This window comes from Glossina fuscipes, unplaced genomic scaffold (genome assembly GCF_014805625.2).
Source record: "Glossina fuscipes isolate IAEA_lab_2018 unplaced genomic scaffold, Yale_Gfus_2 214, whole genome shotgun sequence".
NCBI lineage: Eukaryota > Metazoa > Arthropoda > Insecta > Diptera > Glossinidae > Glossina > Glossina fuscipes.
The window spans coordinates 249,784-263,907 of NW_023998557.1; the positions used below are offsets into that span (position 1 = coordinate 249,784).

Sequence of the window (14,124 nt, forward strand, 5' to 3'; positions counted from 1 at the left end):
TTTGGTGGGACAGGAAGGGGATTATTTATTATGAGTTGCTTCGATATGGCCAAACGCTAAATTCTGATCTCTACTGTCAACAACTGGACCGTTTGAAGATAGCGACTGACCAGAAACGGCCACAATTGGCCAACAGGAGAGGTGTCGTGTTCCACCAGGACAACGCTAGGCCACACACATCTACAGTGACTCGCCAGAAACTTCGGGAGCTTGGTTGGGAAATTTTAATGCATCCGCCATACAGTCCGGACTTGGCACTAAGCGATTATCATCTTTTTCTTGCATTGCAAAATTTCTTTAATGATAAAAAATTGGAATCTAGGGAGGATTGTGAAAATCGACTACTAGAGTTTTTTGCAAATAGAGACCAGGACTTCTATGAGAGAGGAATTTTGAAGTTACCTTTAAAATGGCAACAAATCACACAACAAAACGGTGCATATTTGACCAAAATCGGACAATCCGAAGCATGTTAAATAAAGTCCTGAATTTCAAATAAAAATAATGGATTTCTTTTTCCCCAACCCAATATATAAACACCGGCACAAGTAGTAAATACGTATAAAAATTCCGTAGAGAATCTGCACAATACATGATCATACAAAACATACGGGAATGAACTTAGATAGGAAAACGAGGGATAAGCGTACACACACGTATAAACAAACAAGAACAGAAAAGTACTCTTGCTGGTATAAAACTATAGAAACATATTTGAATTATTGAACACATTGTTTAAGAAACAAGCACCCACGTACCTAACGGTGGAGTTAATCACGCTGTTTGGTACATGGGTGCATGTTGAGTAAGCATATGAGCAAGTTATCAATAAGATAGGCAGAAGTTGGCAAGTAAGAGAGGACTAGTATTAAGTTAGACATAAGTAATGTCATACCGGTCTTAACCGAGGTTGCGTCAATCACACCGAAGCCAACATGCACTAAGCACACACAGCAGGATAGTACCTTAAGGCATATGTATACGCATAAAACATGTTGGTAATGGGACAAGCAAGCGAGACTCCCGCTATAAAAGAGCAGCTCATCACCCAGAATCGTTCAATTTGGTGCCGTAGCTGCCTGAGGTAAGTGCACGCGGACAATTTGACAAGTTGACCTTTATGAATAGTTTTTTTTTGGACTTTACGGATAGGGGATGTGACGGTTAGTATTAATCGCCATTCCTGAACAATCATTAATACGGTGACTGACGGATAGGGGATGTGACGGTTAGTACTAATCGCCATCCCTGAATAACCAAGTAATACTCCGTTTGTTTGACATAAGCTAACCAGAGACTGTGAGGGACAAACTATTGCTACAGAGAGGCAAGGCAGCTGTTGCACTGGCAACGTTTCCGTTTTTCTGTAGCGCTCCCCGGTAATTCGAAGGAAAAATAATAATAGTTAAATCTCTCACCACGTGTAAGCCACACCAGGAGTCGGGTCGCCTCGCTGGTTCCTTTCTTAGCCAGGCTCTACACAACGCTATACCCCGCTTAAAACAAAATAAAGGGAATTTTAAATCATCCCCCCGAAGGCCATTTCAAATAAATTATCTTGCAACGAATCCCGGATTGACGGAGTTCCACCCCGGTTAACAAGACTCGTTACAACTTTCACTTTGATGAAATTCGTTTAGGAGGCCTTTCACATTTTTTTCTCCCTTTTTCAGTTATGAACACGTTCTTGCCATTAGCTGTTTGAAAACCTGTGGGTTTATCGACTTGTGCACTGTTCTTTGCCATTTTTCTACTTTCATAGCCCTTTTTTTGTAAACAGCCTAGAAATTCTCTTACTTGATTTTGTACGAATTCCTGCGGTTCCTCCAATATGGGTTTTTTTTATCACTCGCTGTTTGAAAATCTGCAGGAACAAGCGAACTTCCCAGATTGTTGATCTTGCCCACCTCATCTTAATGCATTTTATTTTTCACTTATTCCAAGATTTCTTGAGTGCTTATGGAAGCAAAAATGTTATTGCCATCTTCATCCCAATGATAATTTTTACTTATCGCAGTTTTACTCTGATTAGATGACACTAAAGCTAAAAAATTTTGGATTAATTTAAATATTGTCTCTTCACATATTTTAAAAACAATTTACTTTCATTACGTTATATGTGTCGTCTTTCTCAATATCGTCGCAACAACGATCTGAAGCTTTTCCTAAGAAGAACGTACAAAGATAGAGTTGTCAAAAAAAAAAAAACGATAAAGAGCAACTTACTTTCTGAGATGGAATTATATGACTTTTTGGAATTCAAATTTACGATGTGTATATTGTCATCAACAGCGGCCTTGAAGTTGTCCTCCAAATTTGATTTCGCCTTTCCTTTAAATTTACGGCTATAGTAACGTTTCGGTTTCTCCCGTAATATAAATAAAGGGGACCGCTCCAAATTTCTCAATTTACTCTCAGGCGAGATTGTAGGACTGTTAAAAGACTTCTCAAATATTATATCTACTATTGCTTTATTGTTGTTATTGTCGCTACGAGCTCAAAGAGAAGCTTACTACCCGCAGTTCCCTAAGTAAAGAGAAAATATCGTTATTCGCCGCCCTCTTCATATCGCGTAAGTTATTCCAAAATTTCTTCGCGTACGGCTTAGGTAAAATCCATGGAAGTCGTAAGACTAATCAACATCAGCGGCGTACACAAAGAATTTTGGAATGGCTGAAGCATAAATCCATTGAATCAGCCTTAGCAAAGATAATCAACCATTTGCCAAAGGCAAGCTAAGATCTGCAAATTAATTAATAAATTTGAATAACTTCAGTTAATTACAGAAGCAACGTGATGCGATAAAGACGCAAGTGGAATCAGCTCTTTGCTTTGTTGCTCATTAGCCTTTTTTAAAAATCATTTCAAAAATCGTCTAAATGATAATTAAATGCAACAGAAAGGAATTGAAAGTGAATCTGCGGAGGAGTGCGAAAAAGAAACTTTAGATGAAGAACAAAAAGCAACGGAAGAAGTAACCTCAGGTGAAGAACAAAGAAACGAAATTGACGACTCGGAAAGTAAAAAAGATGAAGAACACTCTTTAATTGCTGATGACGATTCAGTTAACAGTGATTGAAGTGAGGAGGAAGTGGTAGCTGTTGAAGATAACAACGGAGAGAAAACATTTCCTGACTGCCTTCTTCGGAAATTGCGTCTCGGTCATTTCCCACGTTTCATGGTCGATCTGATGTCCCTTCAAAAATATATCAATAACCCGCAAATTGAGCATTTCCATTTTAATGATTGCAATGAAATTGATCGGAAAATAGTGTGTCTCTGTTCAAATATGGCATTCCATTTTCAAATGCGGAACGGAACAGTAAAGGATTCGGTTGCGAAACGAATACATTGGATTTTCTTTGATTTCGATTTTTCGGAAACAAATATAGCTGATGCTAGATACGTCAATGAATTGTTATATATGTCGTGTCCTTTAACATGATTTAACAGCATAAATATATGCTGTAATATGGGCAAAGCAAAATAATAGCAAATAGAATAAAAGAAAAATATTAGACTAAAAGTCTGTTGATTCATGCGTATTGGTTCATTGCAACGTAATCATAGTAAAAGGGAATAGGAAAAATTATAATGAAAATGCTGGGCTCAACCTGGATTTGAACCCGGGACCTCTCGCACCCAAAGCGAGAATCATACTCCTAGACCATTGAGCCTACACGAATTCGCTCGCTCACCGTGCTTTTTCTATATTTAGTTATTCTTTTCCTTTATATAAAATACATCCAAAATTTACGTCAGTTAAAGTCAAAATAACAAAAAGGAAACATAATTTTTACTTATTTTTCCCCAATAATAATTCTCAATACTTCGTGACGAAGATAGGTAAAGAACTGAGTTTGACAAAGCGGTATATAACAGTCAACCATAATTTTGAACAGTATATAGGAAGCGAAGAGAAACGGAAAGATTATTTTTATTATTCTTTGATTAGACTTGATACGCCCTCTCTCTCTCTCTCTCTCTCTCCCTTACACACATTTACTATAAACATATAAACATGCAAACATATTTCGTCATCAAAAAGAAGACAAAACTAGAAAGAAATTCTAACAGGACGTATTAGACCACTAGAACCTAGAAACAGTGATTTTAAGAAAAGCTCTCGCCGCTTACTAAATGCCGCCTTCTTTAAATATAAAGATAGATTAAGAGGTAGGCTGCAGAAATCCTTAGACAATATAAAATAATAAAATTCTTATACGCTTTCGTCACCTTTCCGATAACAGCTTGCATATAAATACAAAATTAAACGAAATCAAAATTACAGATAATATTATCAGGTCCATTAGTAAATATGAAGAGATCGGATTAGAATTCGCAAAACAGTTTAAAAATTGCCCAATCCACCCAAAGGGCACTCTTAGAATGCTACATAAAGTGAGAACAGCTCTGCATTCCGTATGTTTTTACAAATTACTCATAATCTATATTAGGCACCACCAAAGCAGAAGTTAGACACCTAATAATATAGAGTATAGAAATTTTATTTCTTTTTAGTCTTTTTTAATATAACGTTGACATTTAAAAAAGAATCAGTCATAAAAAAAATAAATTAAATGGCAAGCGGTGGTACAAAACTCTGTCAAATAAAAAAAAGGGGTGGAAAAAAATTGTAGTAGCTGGGTATACAATTCTGCAACAGCTGTTTTACTTTGTAAGATTTACTTTAATATGAAAATTGACAACACATAAAATCATGCAAAGGCCAGAAGACGATCTTGCGCAACGGGTGAGGAAAAAATTGAAGACTTGTTATCTACGTCGCACATTTTTATAGGATTTATATATCCTTACCTTAACGACGAATACTAAAAAAGAGCTGTGTATCGAGATATGACAATGCACGCTTATTCATACAAACATGCTACGTATACATGTACGCATACGTAGAACCATATATACACAGTTTTGAAATCCACCCCAGGGTTATAATACGTTACATGAAAGTTATTTATCGATGCTATACTATAAGTAATTAAACGCTATCATTTGCTTGGAATTTGTGTTCGTAAGAGCAGTGCACACCACAGTCACTAATGCAAATCTACGTACATCTAGTTGTAGTTCGTAGATATGAGAACTTTAAACGCGGACTCACTTTTATGCTTTCGTAACTTTGCAATATGTCGGATATAAATCTTATCCATTTCAGTATCTTTTCAAAACCCTAAAGTTGTCTCATCTGTTTTTAGTAGTCTTGCACTCTTCCAAGGTAATGCTAAGATCACATAAATTGTATTCCAATAAATTGTAATAGAATTTCACTTCAAAATTCAATATAAAGAACTGTTTATCTAAGAAATTGAATCTGAGTAAATCATGTAAAATGTTTTGTGAGGGCAAAAAACCCTTAAAGCATTAACTCATATTCTTATATTGTCATTTATAACTGTTTAAGACTGTTTAAGACTGTCTAATAACATTTTATAGACTTTCGATCCGGAATTTCGCTGTGTATCAAAGATAATATACAGCTTATATTTTAGCTAAGAGTTTTTAGTTTAAAAAGTTACGACAGTAGCGTTTGGCAGGTAATCAAAGACAGTCAAAGGCAATTTTTTTATTAACTTGCACGATCGCATTTTAAAAGCGATTGTGAAAAGAAAAGCTCAAGTCGATTTACATTTAGGAATTATGTTTGAAAGAGTACTTATACTTTAGAAATTTGTAATGTTATCTAAATTGTTATTCCCACCACTTGTATGTAATTTTGCCCGGAAATATACAAGACCCGGAAGGAATTTAGATAAGGCCACGTTTAATAAGAGTATACATGTATATATTTTACAATATATACACACAATGATACCATTGTAATAATGTCGATCGATTCAGTCACTTTCTACGTCGATCTAGCTTTATTTGTCGGTTTATCCATCAGTCCGGCTTGCCTTCTTCTTTTGAATCTACACACCGCAACTTTCGAAATATTTTAATGAAATTTTGTATACAAACATGTTTTGGGTCAAGAGCGAACAGTATTGAAATTGAAAATTCCTTGCATCAAACTACTATTTCGATCACTTCGTGTGTAAGGTCTTATTTTGAAAAACCAGGTAGGGCGCTTAATGTGCGCCTACAGTGTTTTTACTTGCTTAATAATAAAATTAGCCAAAGTTGGAACTGATTGCTCTTGAACCGCCCGTTATATTACACAGAAAATGCCTTGGCAAAGACGACTTTTTATCTAAATCGTAATAAACTTACCTTGAGCTTTGGATAATTTTTCGACGGCGAGAACCTTTTTTTCATTTTTTTTTGTTAGAGTTTTCAAATATTTTCGATTCCAAATCTTTTTCTTATCATTCTTAAGAATTACACTTTAAGATTTTTTCTTGCAATGGCAATAATATTGACAAAAGCTAACATACTTAACGTATATCTACATTAAATGTTGCCACGCATGCTTCGACAATAAGTTTGTGTACGTCATTTACTTCTTTTTGTGTAAGAGTCCGTTCCATATGACGGTAGATGATGCGAAAACAAACGCTTGTACGATTTTTTTTTGGATGATTAAACTGGTCAACTAAACTGATCTGAAAGATACATATAACAATAATTATGAAAGGCAAGAATTATGAAAATTCTTAACTTACCTGTTCTACCACATCGCCCGCAACATTTCGCACTATATCATAAAAATCATTTGGTGCAAAACCCTCGTTAACCTGAACACCAGGTGGCAACCAAAATGACAGATCGTTTATGCATTGAGGATATTGAGATACCGCTTTATATTTCTTTAAATTGTATAAATCACTTTCATTAAACTGCGTTAGAAACCCCGTATCTGTGGACCAAAATAAGCGAATGTCGGGAATATCGAAGAATATCATGGCCAAACGCTCTAAACCCAAACCAAAAGCATAACCTATTGACATGAATGGAAAAAGTTGAAGTTCTATTAACATGGCAAAAAGCTACTTGAAGTTCTATTAAAATGAACAAAAAACTGATTGGAGGCCAACCGTATACACAGGTACAAAATCAGTTTACCTATTGAATTATGTGCTCCCGATTGTTGCAAAATTTCATGCCTCATAATACCACAACCTAAAACTTCAAGCCATTGCCCTTTATAGAAAATTTCCAATTCCCAAGAGGGTTGTGTAAACGGAAAATAAGTGTCCACCCAACGGTGTTTAATATTCGCACCAAATAAATCTTTTGCCAAACCAGCCAGCACCCCTTTTAACTCATGTTCGATCAATTTAATTGCCTCTAAAGTATGGCAGGATTGTTTCGTTTGATCCATACATTTGGATAAACTTAAAATTTGATTTTGATTAGTATTGTACAAATTTGGCGACCAGTCTCTTTCGAAGATTTCTAGTCCTGGATTACGTTCGAAAAGTTTATCTTTAGTTACCAAACGTACTGCATCTAATTGATGAAAGACTGGATAATGAGTACTATCAATTTCATCTCGTCTGTACACTTCACCTACCACCAAAAAGTTATCCAATCCACTCGATATTAAATCTACTTGATGTGCGGTGGTGTGGGCTCTTAGAAGATAACGTTGATTCACATAATAACAATCTGCTTTGCTGCGACTTACATGATCGACCGGTATCAACAAATTATCAAAGTTTTGTTGTATAGTAACTACTGGATTAAGCTTGTCATATACCGAGAATAACGGATTACCCCGAGAAGTTTTGTATGCTTTGTAAAAATAATTTACTATACGTTTCTTGATGATGGATAAAGGATGATTTTTTTGTAGGTGTTTATTTAAACCCAAATATGATAAAATCTTCGGTGTTACATTAGTCCAGCTATCAACGCTATAAGCGAAACCGTTAATGTCCAAATAGGTTTTAGCTGCAGCAGCATTCGCAAAAAATCTCTTGTTAGAATAATTATATATTAAAGATTTTTTCCGCAGTTTATAAAAATTTACTTTTTCTAAACGTCGCAGTGTAACTTGCATTAATGGTTTTAAAATTGTCAGCATTTTGTTTGTAATTTAAATTACCATTTATTTCGATTAGTTTTAATTGATTGAACCGCTTTTTCTAGTTCCTTAAATAAGAATAAACAGCTGATTTTAGGTAGAGCTGCCTAACACTTTTTTTAAAACACAGTATTAGGCGAACATTACAAAAACGTTTTCATAGTTTCTTTAACGCTTGATTTTATTGATGGAAAAGCATATAGAAATTAATTCGTATCTTAATTGATTGATCTGTTGTCAGAACGTGCTTATTTAATATTGCTGTTTCATCTGTTGGTGTCAGATAGTACCAAAATTACAATACCTTATTTTTATAACGCGACAAATCATCTGTAATTGGCTCTCTCAATATTTAAGAAGACACAACCAATTTCAGCACTTAAGTAAGCTAATTAAAACTTAATCAATTAAATATATTTATTAAAATTCAAGCAAAGATCTTCTTGTTCATATTGAACATATTTGACATCACACAACGAATCTCCAGTTCTTGGTTTGCTCATTTGCAGAGAAAGACGAATATTTTGAATTGCATATGGTTGCACAATTTATCTATACTTTCCGGTACAAAATAACTTTATTTTGGGCTGATTAAGGTATGGTGTTGTGAAATTTTTTTGAAATAAAAAATTGTACGTGTAAAAAACGCGAGGCATTGAAGAAAGCACGTACAAATCGTTATTAATATGTTTAAGTGAATATTGCGAAGATAGCCCTTAACTTAACTAAGTTTAAAAAAAATTTTATTGATTGTGTACTGCAATACTCTGCTAGATGAAGTAATTAAGAAACAAATCGAATTTTTTCCAGATTTCTAACTACCACATTATAAACATCCAACACATGGAAAATTTAAATTAATTCCAATCAAAACAGAGAGAGGTAAAGTTACAACAAAATACTGTTAAAATGTTCATTACTATTGTTACTTACGGTAACGCCGCCGCCAGTGAGTCAGTTGTCAGCCAATTACCGGTCAAAAAAGTGTAAAAAGAAGGATTTCTTTTACAACTAAAAAAAAATTTAAATAGATTCAAAGAAATATAAGAAAGTGTGATTTTTTCGCATAAATCTATAAATAATCCAAGCTGTACGCGGTAAGCTTGCCAATAAACTATTGATACAAATCACGTATTGTTTTAAGTAATGAATTTTATTTGTTTCTCAATTAGCTGTGGTCCATTGGATGTTTTTTAAAGCATCTGTAGCGATATGACCGAAAAGGTAACGAAATTGGCTTTAGCTAGCCGCGTAATGGTTCTACTGCTTCAATGGCTGGCCAATGTAATGATAACGGATCATAGAACTCAAGTCTTTCGTACGCCTTACGATAAAACTCATAAAAACACTTGGCTAGATAAAACGGTAAATGTTTTGTTCGACGGTCTACGGCATTGGGATGGTGAATATTTTCTGCATATAGCTGAATATGGCTACAGTTATGAGAACACTTTGGCGTTTTATCCTTTATATCCTCTCACGGTCGGTTATTCAGGCCGTGTTTTGCATTACTTAGCTAAAGATTGTTTGACTTTACGCAGTTGTTGTCTCTTAATGGCTGTTATTTTAAACGTAATTATATTCTGTAAAGCGGCGAGCTTGATGTATCAAGTGACACAACTTATTTTTAACGATGCTACGAAAAGTTGGAATGCCACTCTATTATTCTGCTTTAATCCAGCCTCCATATTTTTTACGGCAGCCTATTCCGAAACTTTGTTTGCGCTAATGACTTTATATGTGATGTTGGAAAGTATCACAGAATTACGTTTTATACCCTGTTCAGTGCCGTTAGGTTTAAATATTATAACTCGTTCGAATGGTTTGGTTAATGTGGGATTCCCTTTATATTTTTTGATACGAAGAAGTGTGTTACGTGCCAACCAGAGTTTTTTCTCCATCATTAAATTAATATGTATCTTGTTGCTATCTTTAATACCTGCGACAATCTTCAATTTTTATCAATTTCATCAGTTTTGCAATTCTCACAAGTCGATAAAGCATAGTGTGCAAGTTGTAGATTATGCCAGGGAGAAAAATTATATATTGGCGGGTCAACGTCTTTTTAATCAATCGGCATGGTGTGAAGCTACTCTTCCGTTCCCTTACCCTTACGTACAATCGCATTATTGGAACGTGGGTTTCCTTAAATACTATCAACTCAAACAATTGCCTAATTTCGTGATAGCTTTACCCGTGCTTGGATTTCTACTATGGCACCTTTTCTTGTATTTAAAACATTTCGTTTGTAATCTTTTGCCACGTTATCCCCTACAGCAATTACTTAAAGAATATAAAACTCTACCTTTTATCTTACACGCGTTAATACTTTGTCTGATATGCGTTGTCTTTGTCCACATACAAATTGCGACACGTTTACTCTGTTCTGCATCACCATGTCTGTATTGGTTTGCAGCTGACTATTTACCAAAAAGTTTCGATAAATTGCGCTTACATTCTAGAGGGGGTTTGGTTGTTATATGGTTTGCTACTTATTCCATAGTTGGTTGTTTGCTTTTTAGTAATAACTTTCCCTGGACTTGAATACATTGTTATGCTAAGTTATTTAAATCTTTAATTAAACGCATTAAGGCAACTTATGCTTTCCTTTTTTTTTTTTAACTTGTTAAAAGCCGACCTATTGAGGTCGCACAAGACTGTTTTAATGAACTTTTTTCAATGAATCCTCGTACATCCTCAAACATAATATTTTTTTACTAGATATATTTAGTTAATTTAAATATATGTTTTTTTTTTTTTTTTGTAAGAAAAAGAAGAAGAAAATGTTTCTTTTTATTGCACACATATGTAGAATAGTCGATATTTAATAAATGACTATTATTAGTAAATGACTATATTTAATAAATGACTATTTTAAAAAATTAAATAAAAGTAATTTATATTAGAAGATCTCTATTAAAGTAAAGCATTGCAATCGAAAAAGAAAAAAATATGCGAAGCACGTAATTGGCTAAGTCAAATCTGCAATGCTCTTCATTGGTAAAAATAAAACCTTTTTAATATTCCCATCTGATTGTAACTTTTGGATGGGTTTGTAATAAGCCCTTTTTTTACGTATAATAATTCTATACTTGGTAGGGATAAAAAAGTTCGTTCCAAAGTACATATAATTTATTTCTTTTAATAATTGTTAAAGCCCTTATTTGTAAAGTTATAGAAAAATCCAAATAAGTGTAAGGTATAGTTGCCAATCGCAGAGGACCGAGAAACTAACATTTTTCTGGTTTAACTTTTCTTTGCCCTTTAAATAAAGAAAGAATCAATAAAGTATTTTGATGCCATAAGATCATAAAGACACGTATAAGACCTCTAAATAAAGAATTACATAACTGGGGTTCAATTCATCAAGCGGCTAATCGAAAATTAGCAAAATACATGCTATGACGAAAAGCGTATTTTTTTATGAAAGAGCGATTTCTTCTTGCGCTACTTAGGGTACAGAAACTCTAATATTATTAATACAGAAACAGTTCTTTACCAACACTAGCAACATTCACATTTGCATAACGTCGGAGTGCGATAAGAACCCATGTGTCTGACATATTTCTCAGGGGTCAGTCCTAGGTACGCGGCTGAATCCAAGTACCTGGGTATTACCATGAATGATCGGGGCAAGTTTATTCCTCAACTTGATAAGGTTAAGAAATAAACTTATGAATGTGGTAGGGCAGATTCGTCGTGTCCTACGGTGCGAATGGGGCCTTACGTGCCTTTCGGGTAATATACGGCGGATTTTTGTTGTTTGTGCAACATATGGAACTCCCGTGTAGTGTCTGGATATTACGTCTGTTTTAGGGTGAAATAATATCTTGAGCTGCCAACGCATAATGTTGTTGGCGTGTGTGCCCGTTTGTAAAATGGTCTCCACCGACGTTCTACAAGGTGATGGGTCCACCCTCTCTGCACCTTGAGGTTTTAGTTTTGGTTGAGGTTTGAGGTTTTACGTCTCACTAATACCTATAAGATAAAGAGAGGCCTGCGCTTACTTTGCGGGTTAAACACTCAGCATGTACAGAGATTAAGTTCTCGGGAGCGAGGATGGCTTTTAAAGGAATGTGTCCGTGCCTTATGGCAATCACGTTTGGATAAAAGTGAGAACGATGCGATTATTCATGATGTTTCCTTTGTAGAAAATCACGTGGGCTTTAGTTTTAGCCTACATCTCGGGTTTCTACTCACGGGCCACGGAACTCTGAATGCTTTTTTGCATGAAAGAGTCCGTTCTGAAACTAGGGCTTGCCTGTTTGTCAGTCTGTCCGAAAACTATGAACACGTGTTGTTGGTGTGCCCTACTCTGCCTCAGTCTACTTATCGAATGGTCAGACCGTTAGCCTTGGGCTATTCTGTACCCTTCTGTACCCTATCCTGCCCTACCTATGGTATCCTTCGACCTTTGATTTGCAATGGGAAGCCACGAGTTTAAGTGACCTCTTTTGTGTACCTTCCTATCATACAAAAAAAATCTTTAACACAATTTTCTCTTAGTTTATATCACTTTAAATAACAAAAGTAACACTTCGTCAAAGTGTGCCTATTCTGATTCGAACTGTATATATATATAGGTATATAATGGTAAAAAATTCCAGATTCAATTGTCATGAGATTATTAACGAATCTTGTTAGTGGTGGAATTCACAAAAAAATTATAGAGAAGTCAATTACGTTACTTCGTCTACCATTTGGATTCCGGCAGTCGGGGGAAAAGTGAAATGGAAACCCAAAAATTCACGATTTCTAGCAGAAAATGAAGTATTCCCGCCTATTGATAAATGCCTATGAATAAAATAATATAGGCAATAGATTCGACTCTTTCAGAGGAGCATACAAAAACAAAATATTAAATAAAATGTACCAAATATTTTAAATGTTACACACTTCGTCTGCAAAATGAAGATTAAAGGCCATGCTTTTCTCTTTCGTACTGAAAATCTAGGTTGTTAGTCTATCCCTACAAAGTCACCTTCGACCAACCTGTTGATCGAACAACCGCAATTTTGCACGTCGGGTAGTAACCCTTTTATATCAATAGTGCATATATTTAACTTTTTGGGTAAATGTTCGTGTATTATCCCTTTAGCTCTTTACTGGACTGCCGCTGACTTTAAGGGCCTTTTACAACTCCTTAAATGTTTTCAAGAAAAAATTGGGCTAACTTCTCAATGAGAGTTATAATGGTTAATGATAGACCAAGACGATCATTTGCTGGTTTCGTTCTTTAATTCTTCCTATGCATACGGATTATAATGTAATTATTGGCATACGGTTGCATAGTTGCTAATAAATATAAATAAAAAATGCAAAGGCGGCTTTTTCTTTGTTCAAATGTAGCGCCCAAGACATAGAAATTGTTATTTGTCTCATTGTCTCAAAAAAAAAGATACTCGTTTCTCGTCCAACGGAGGAAACTGTCTAAGTTAAACTGTTGCTTATTGAAAAATGTTTTAGCTGATATGCGCAATCGTTCCTTAATAATATAACATTTAAAAATGTTGAATATAGTTACCTTCAACATATGGCAACCATCTCAAGCGTTACACCTTTGTCAAGAAGAAGAAGTAGAACAGAATTACTCATAGTTCATAGTTATCTGGTTAACATCTAGAGTTTTCCGTCGGAATGCATGGATTTGCATGGTCAGCTGATGTATCGATTTTGTTTTTCCTGGTTACGTGCAATTTTAAAATAGCCGCCGTCACCCCAACTTACGCTATAAGCATTTCTAACCAGTCAATAATCTCGCCCCTTAAAACGGGTGTCATTATCCACCACTACAACACCATTATCTAAATTTTTGCTATCGCATTTATGCTCATTATAAGCACACTCGGAAAAGAATTGGAATGGTTGTTGAGAACAATGGTTGCCGCAATAGAGCCACGGCTTCCTTCCGTCATCGATGTCGGATATAACATCTTTGACATCTGAAAGAGCACCTTTCGCAATCCGGTCTGCGGATTTGTGCATAGTCACATTTGCTTGAGATATATAGGTCATACCAACTTCATAACAATCTTCCTCGCTGTAAAATGAAAAATTTCTGAATTATTTCCTTATTGTATACCCATTAGAAAAAGCCTTATCGCCTTATCACACTCAATGTATTATTAAATCCATTC

General features: G+C 35.0%; 2 protein-coding genes across 2 annotated transcripts; one reads left to right on the forward strand and one right to left on the reverse strand.

Annotated features, from left to right (window-relative positions):
* Positions 1–6,335: 6,335 nt before the first annotated feature.
* Positions 6,336–8,044, reverse strand: LOC119642113 (probable phenylalanine--tRNA ligase, mitochondrial). The gene is made up of 3 exons (XM_038041096.1): positions 7,024–8,044; positions 6,624–6,898; positions 6,336–6,563 (listed from the first exon to the last, which is right to left on the reverse strand). Exons 1-3 carry the CDS (start codon positions 7,985–7,987, stop codon positions 6,396–6,398), a joined length of 1,407 nt encoding a protein of 468 aa, XP_037897024.1. The 5' UTR covers positions 7,988–8,044; the 3' UTR covers positions 6,336–6,395.
* A 983-nt stretch (positions 8,045–9,027) lies between these two features.
* Positions 9,028–10,825, forward strand: LOC119642112 (GPI mannosyltransferase 2). The gene is made up of 2 exons (XM_038041095.1): positions 9,028–9,084; positions 9,160–10,825. Exon 2 carries the CDS (start codon positions 9,200–9,202, stop codon positions 10,529–10,531), a length of 1,332 nt encoding a protein of 443 aa, XP_037897023.1. The 5' UTR covers positions 9,028–9,084; positions 9,160–9,199; the 3' UTR covers positions 10,532–10,825.
* Positions 10,826–14,124: the final 3,299 nt, after the last annotated feature.

Excerpts from the sequence above, each read along its gene's own strand:
- LOC119642113 (XM_038041096.1), bottom strand. The coding sequence starts at position 7,987 with ATGCTGACAATTTTAAAACCATTAATGCAAGTTACACTGCGACGTTTA. Across the intron at positions 6,899-7,023 it reads GGGAGCACATAATTCAATAG|GTTATGCTTTTGGTTTGGGT; the intron begins GTAAACTGATTT and ends TCATGTCAATAG. Across the intron at positions 6,564-6,623 it reads CGGGCGATGTGGTAGAACAG|ATCAGTTTAGTTGACCAGTT; the intron begins GTAAGTTAAGAA and ends TGTATCTTTCAG.
- LOC119642112 (XM_038041095.1), top strand. The coding sequence starts at position 9,200 with ATGACCGAAAAGGTAACGAAATTGGCTTTAGCTAGCCGCGTAATGGTT.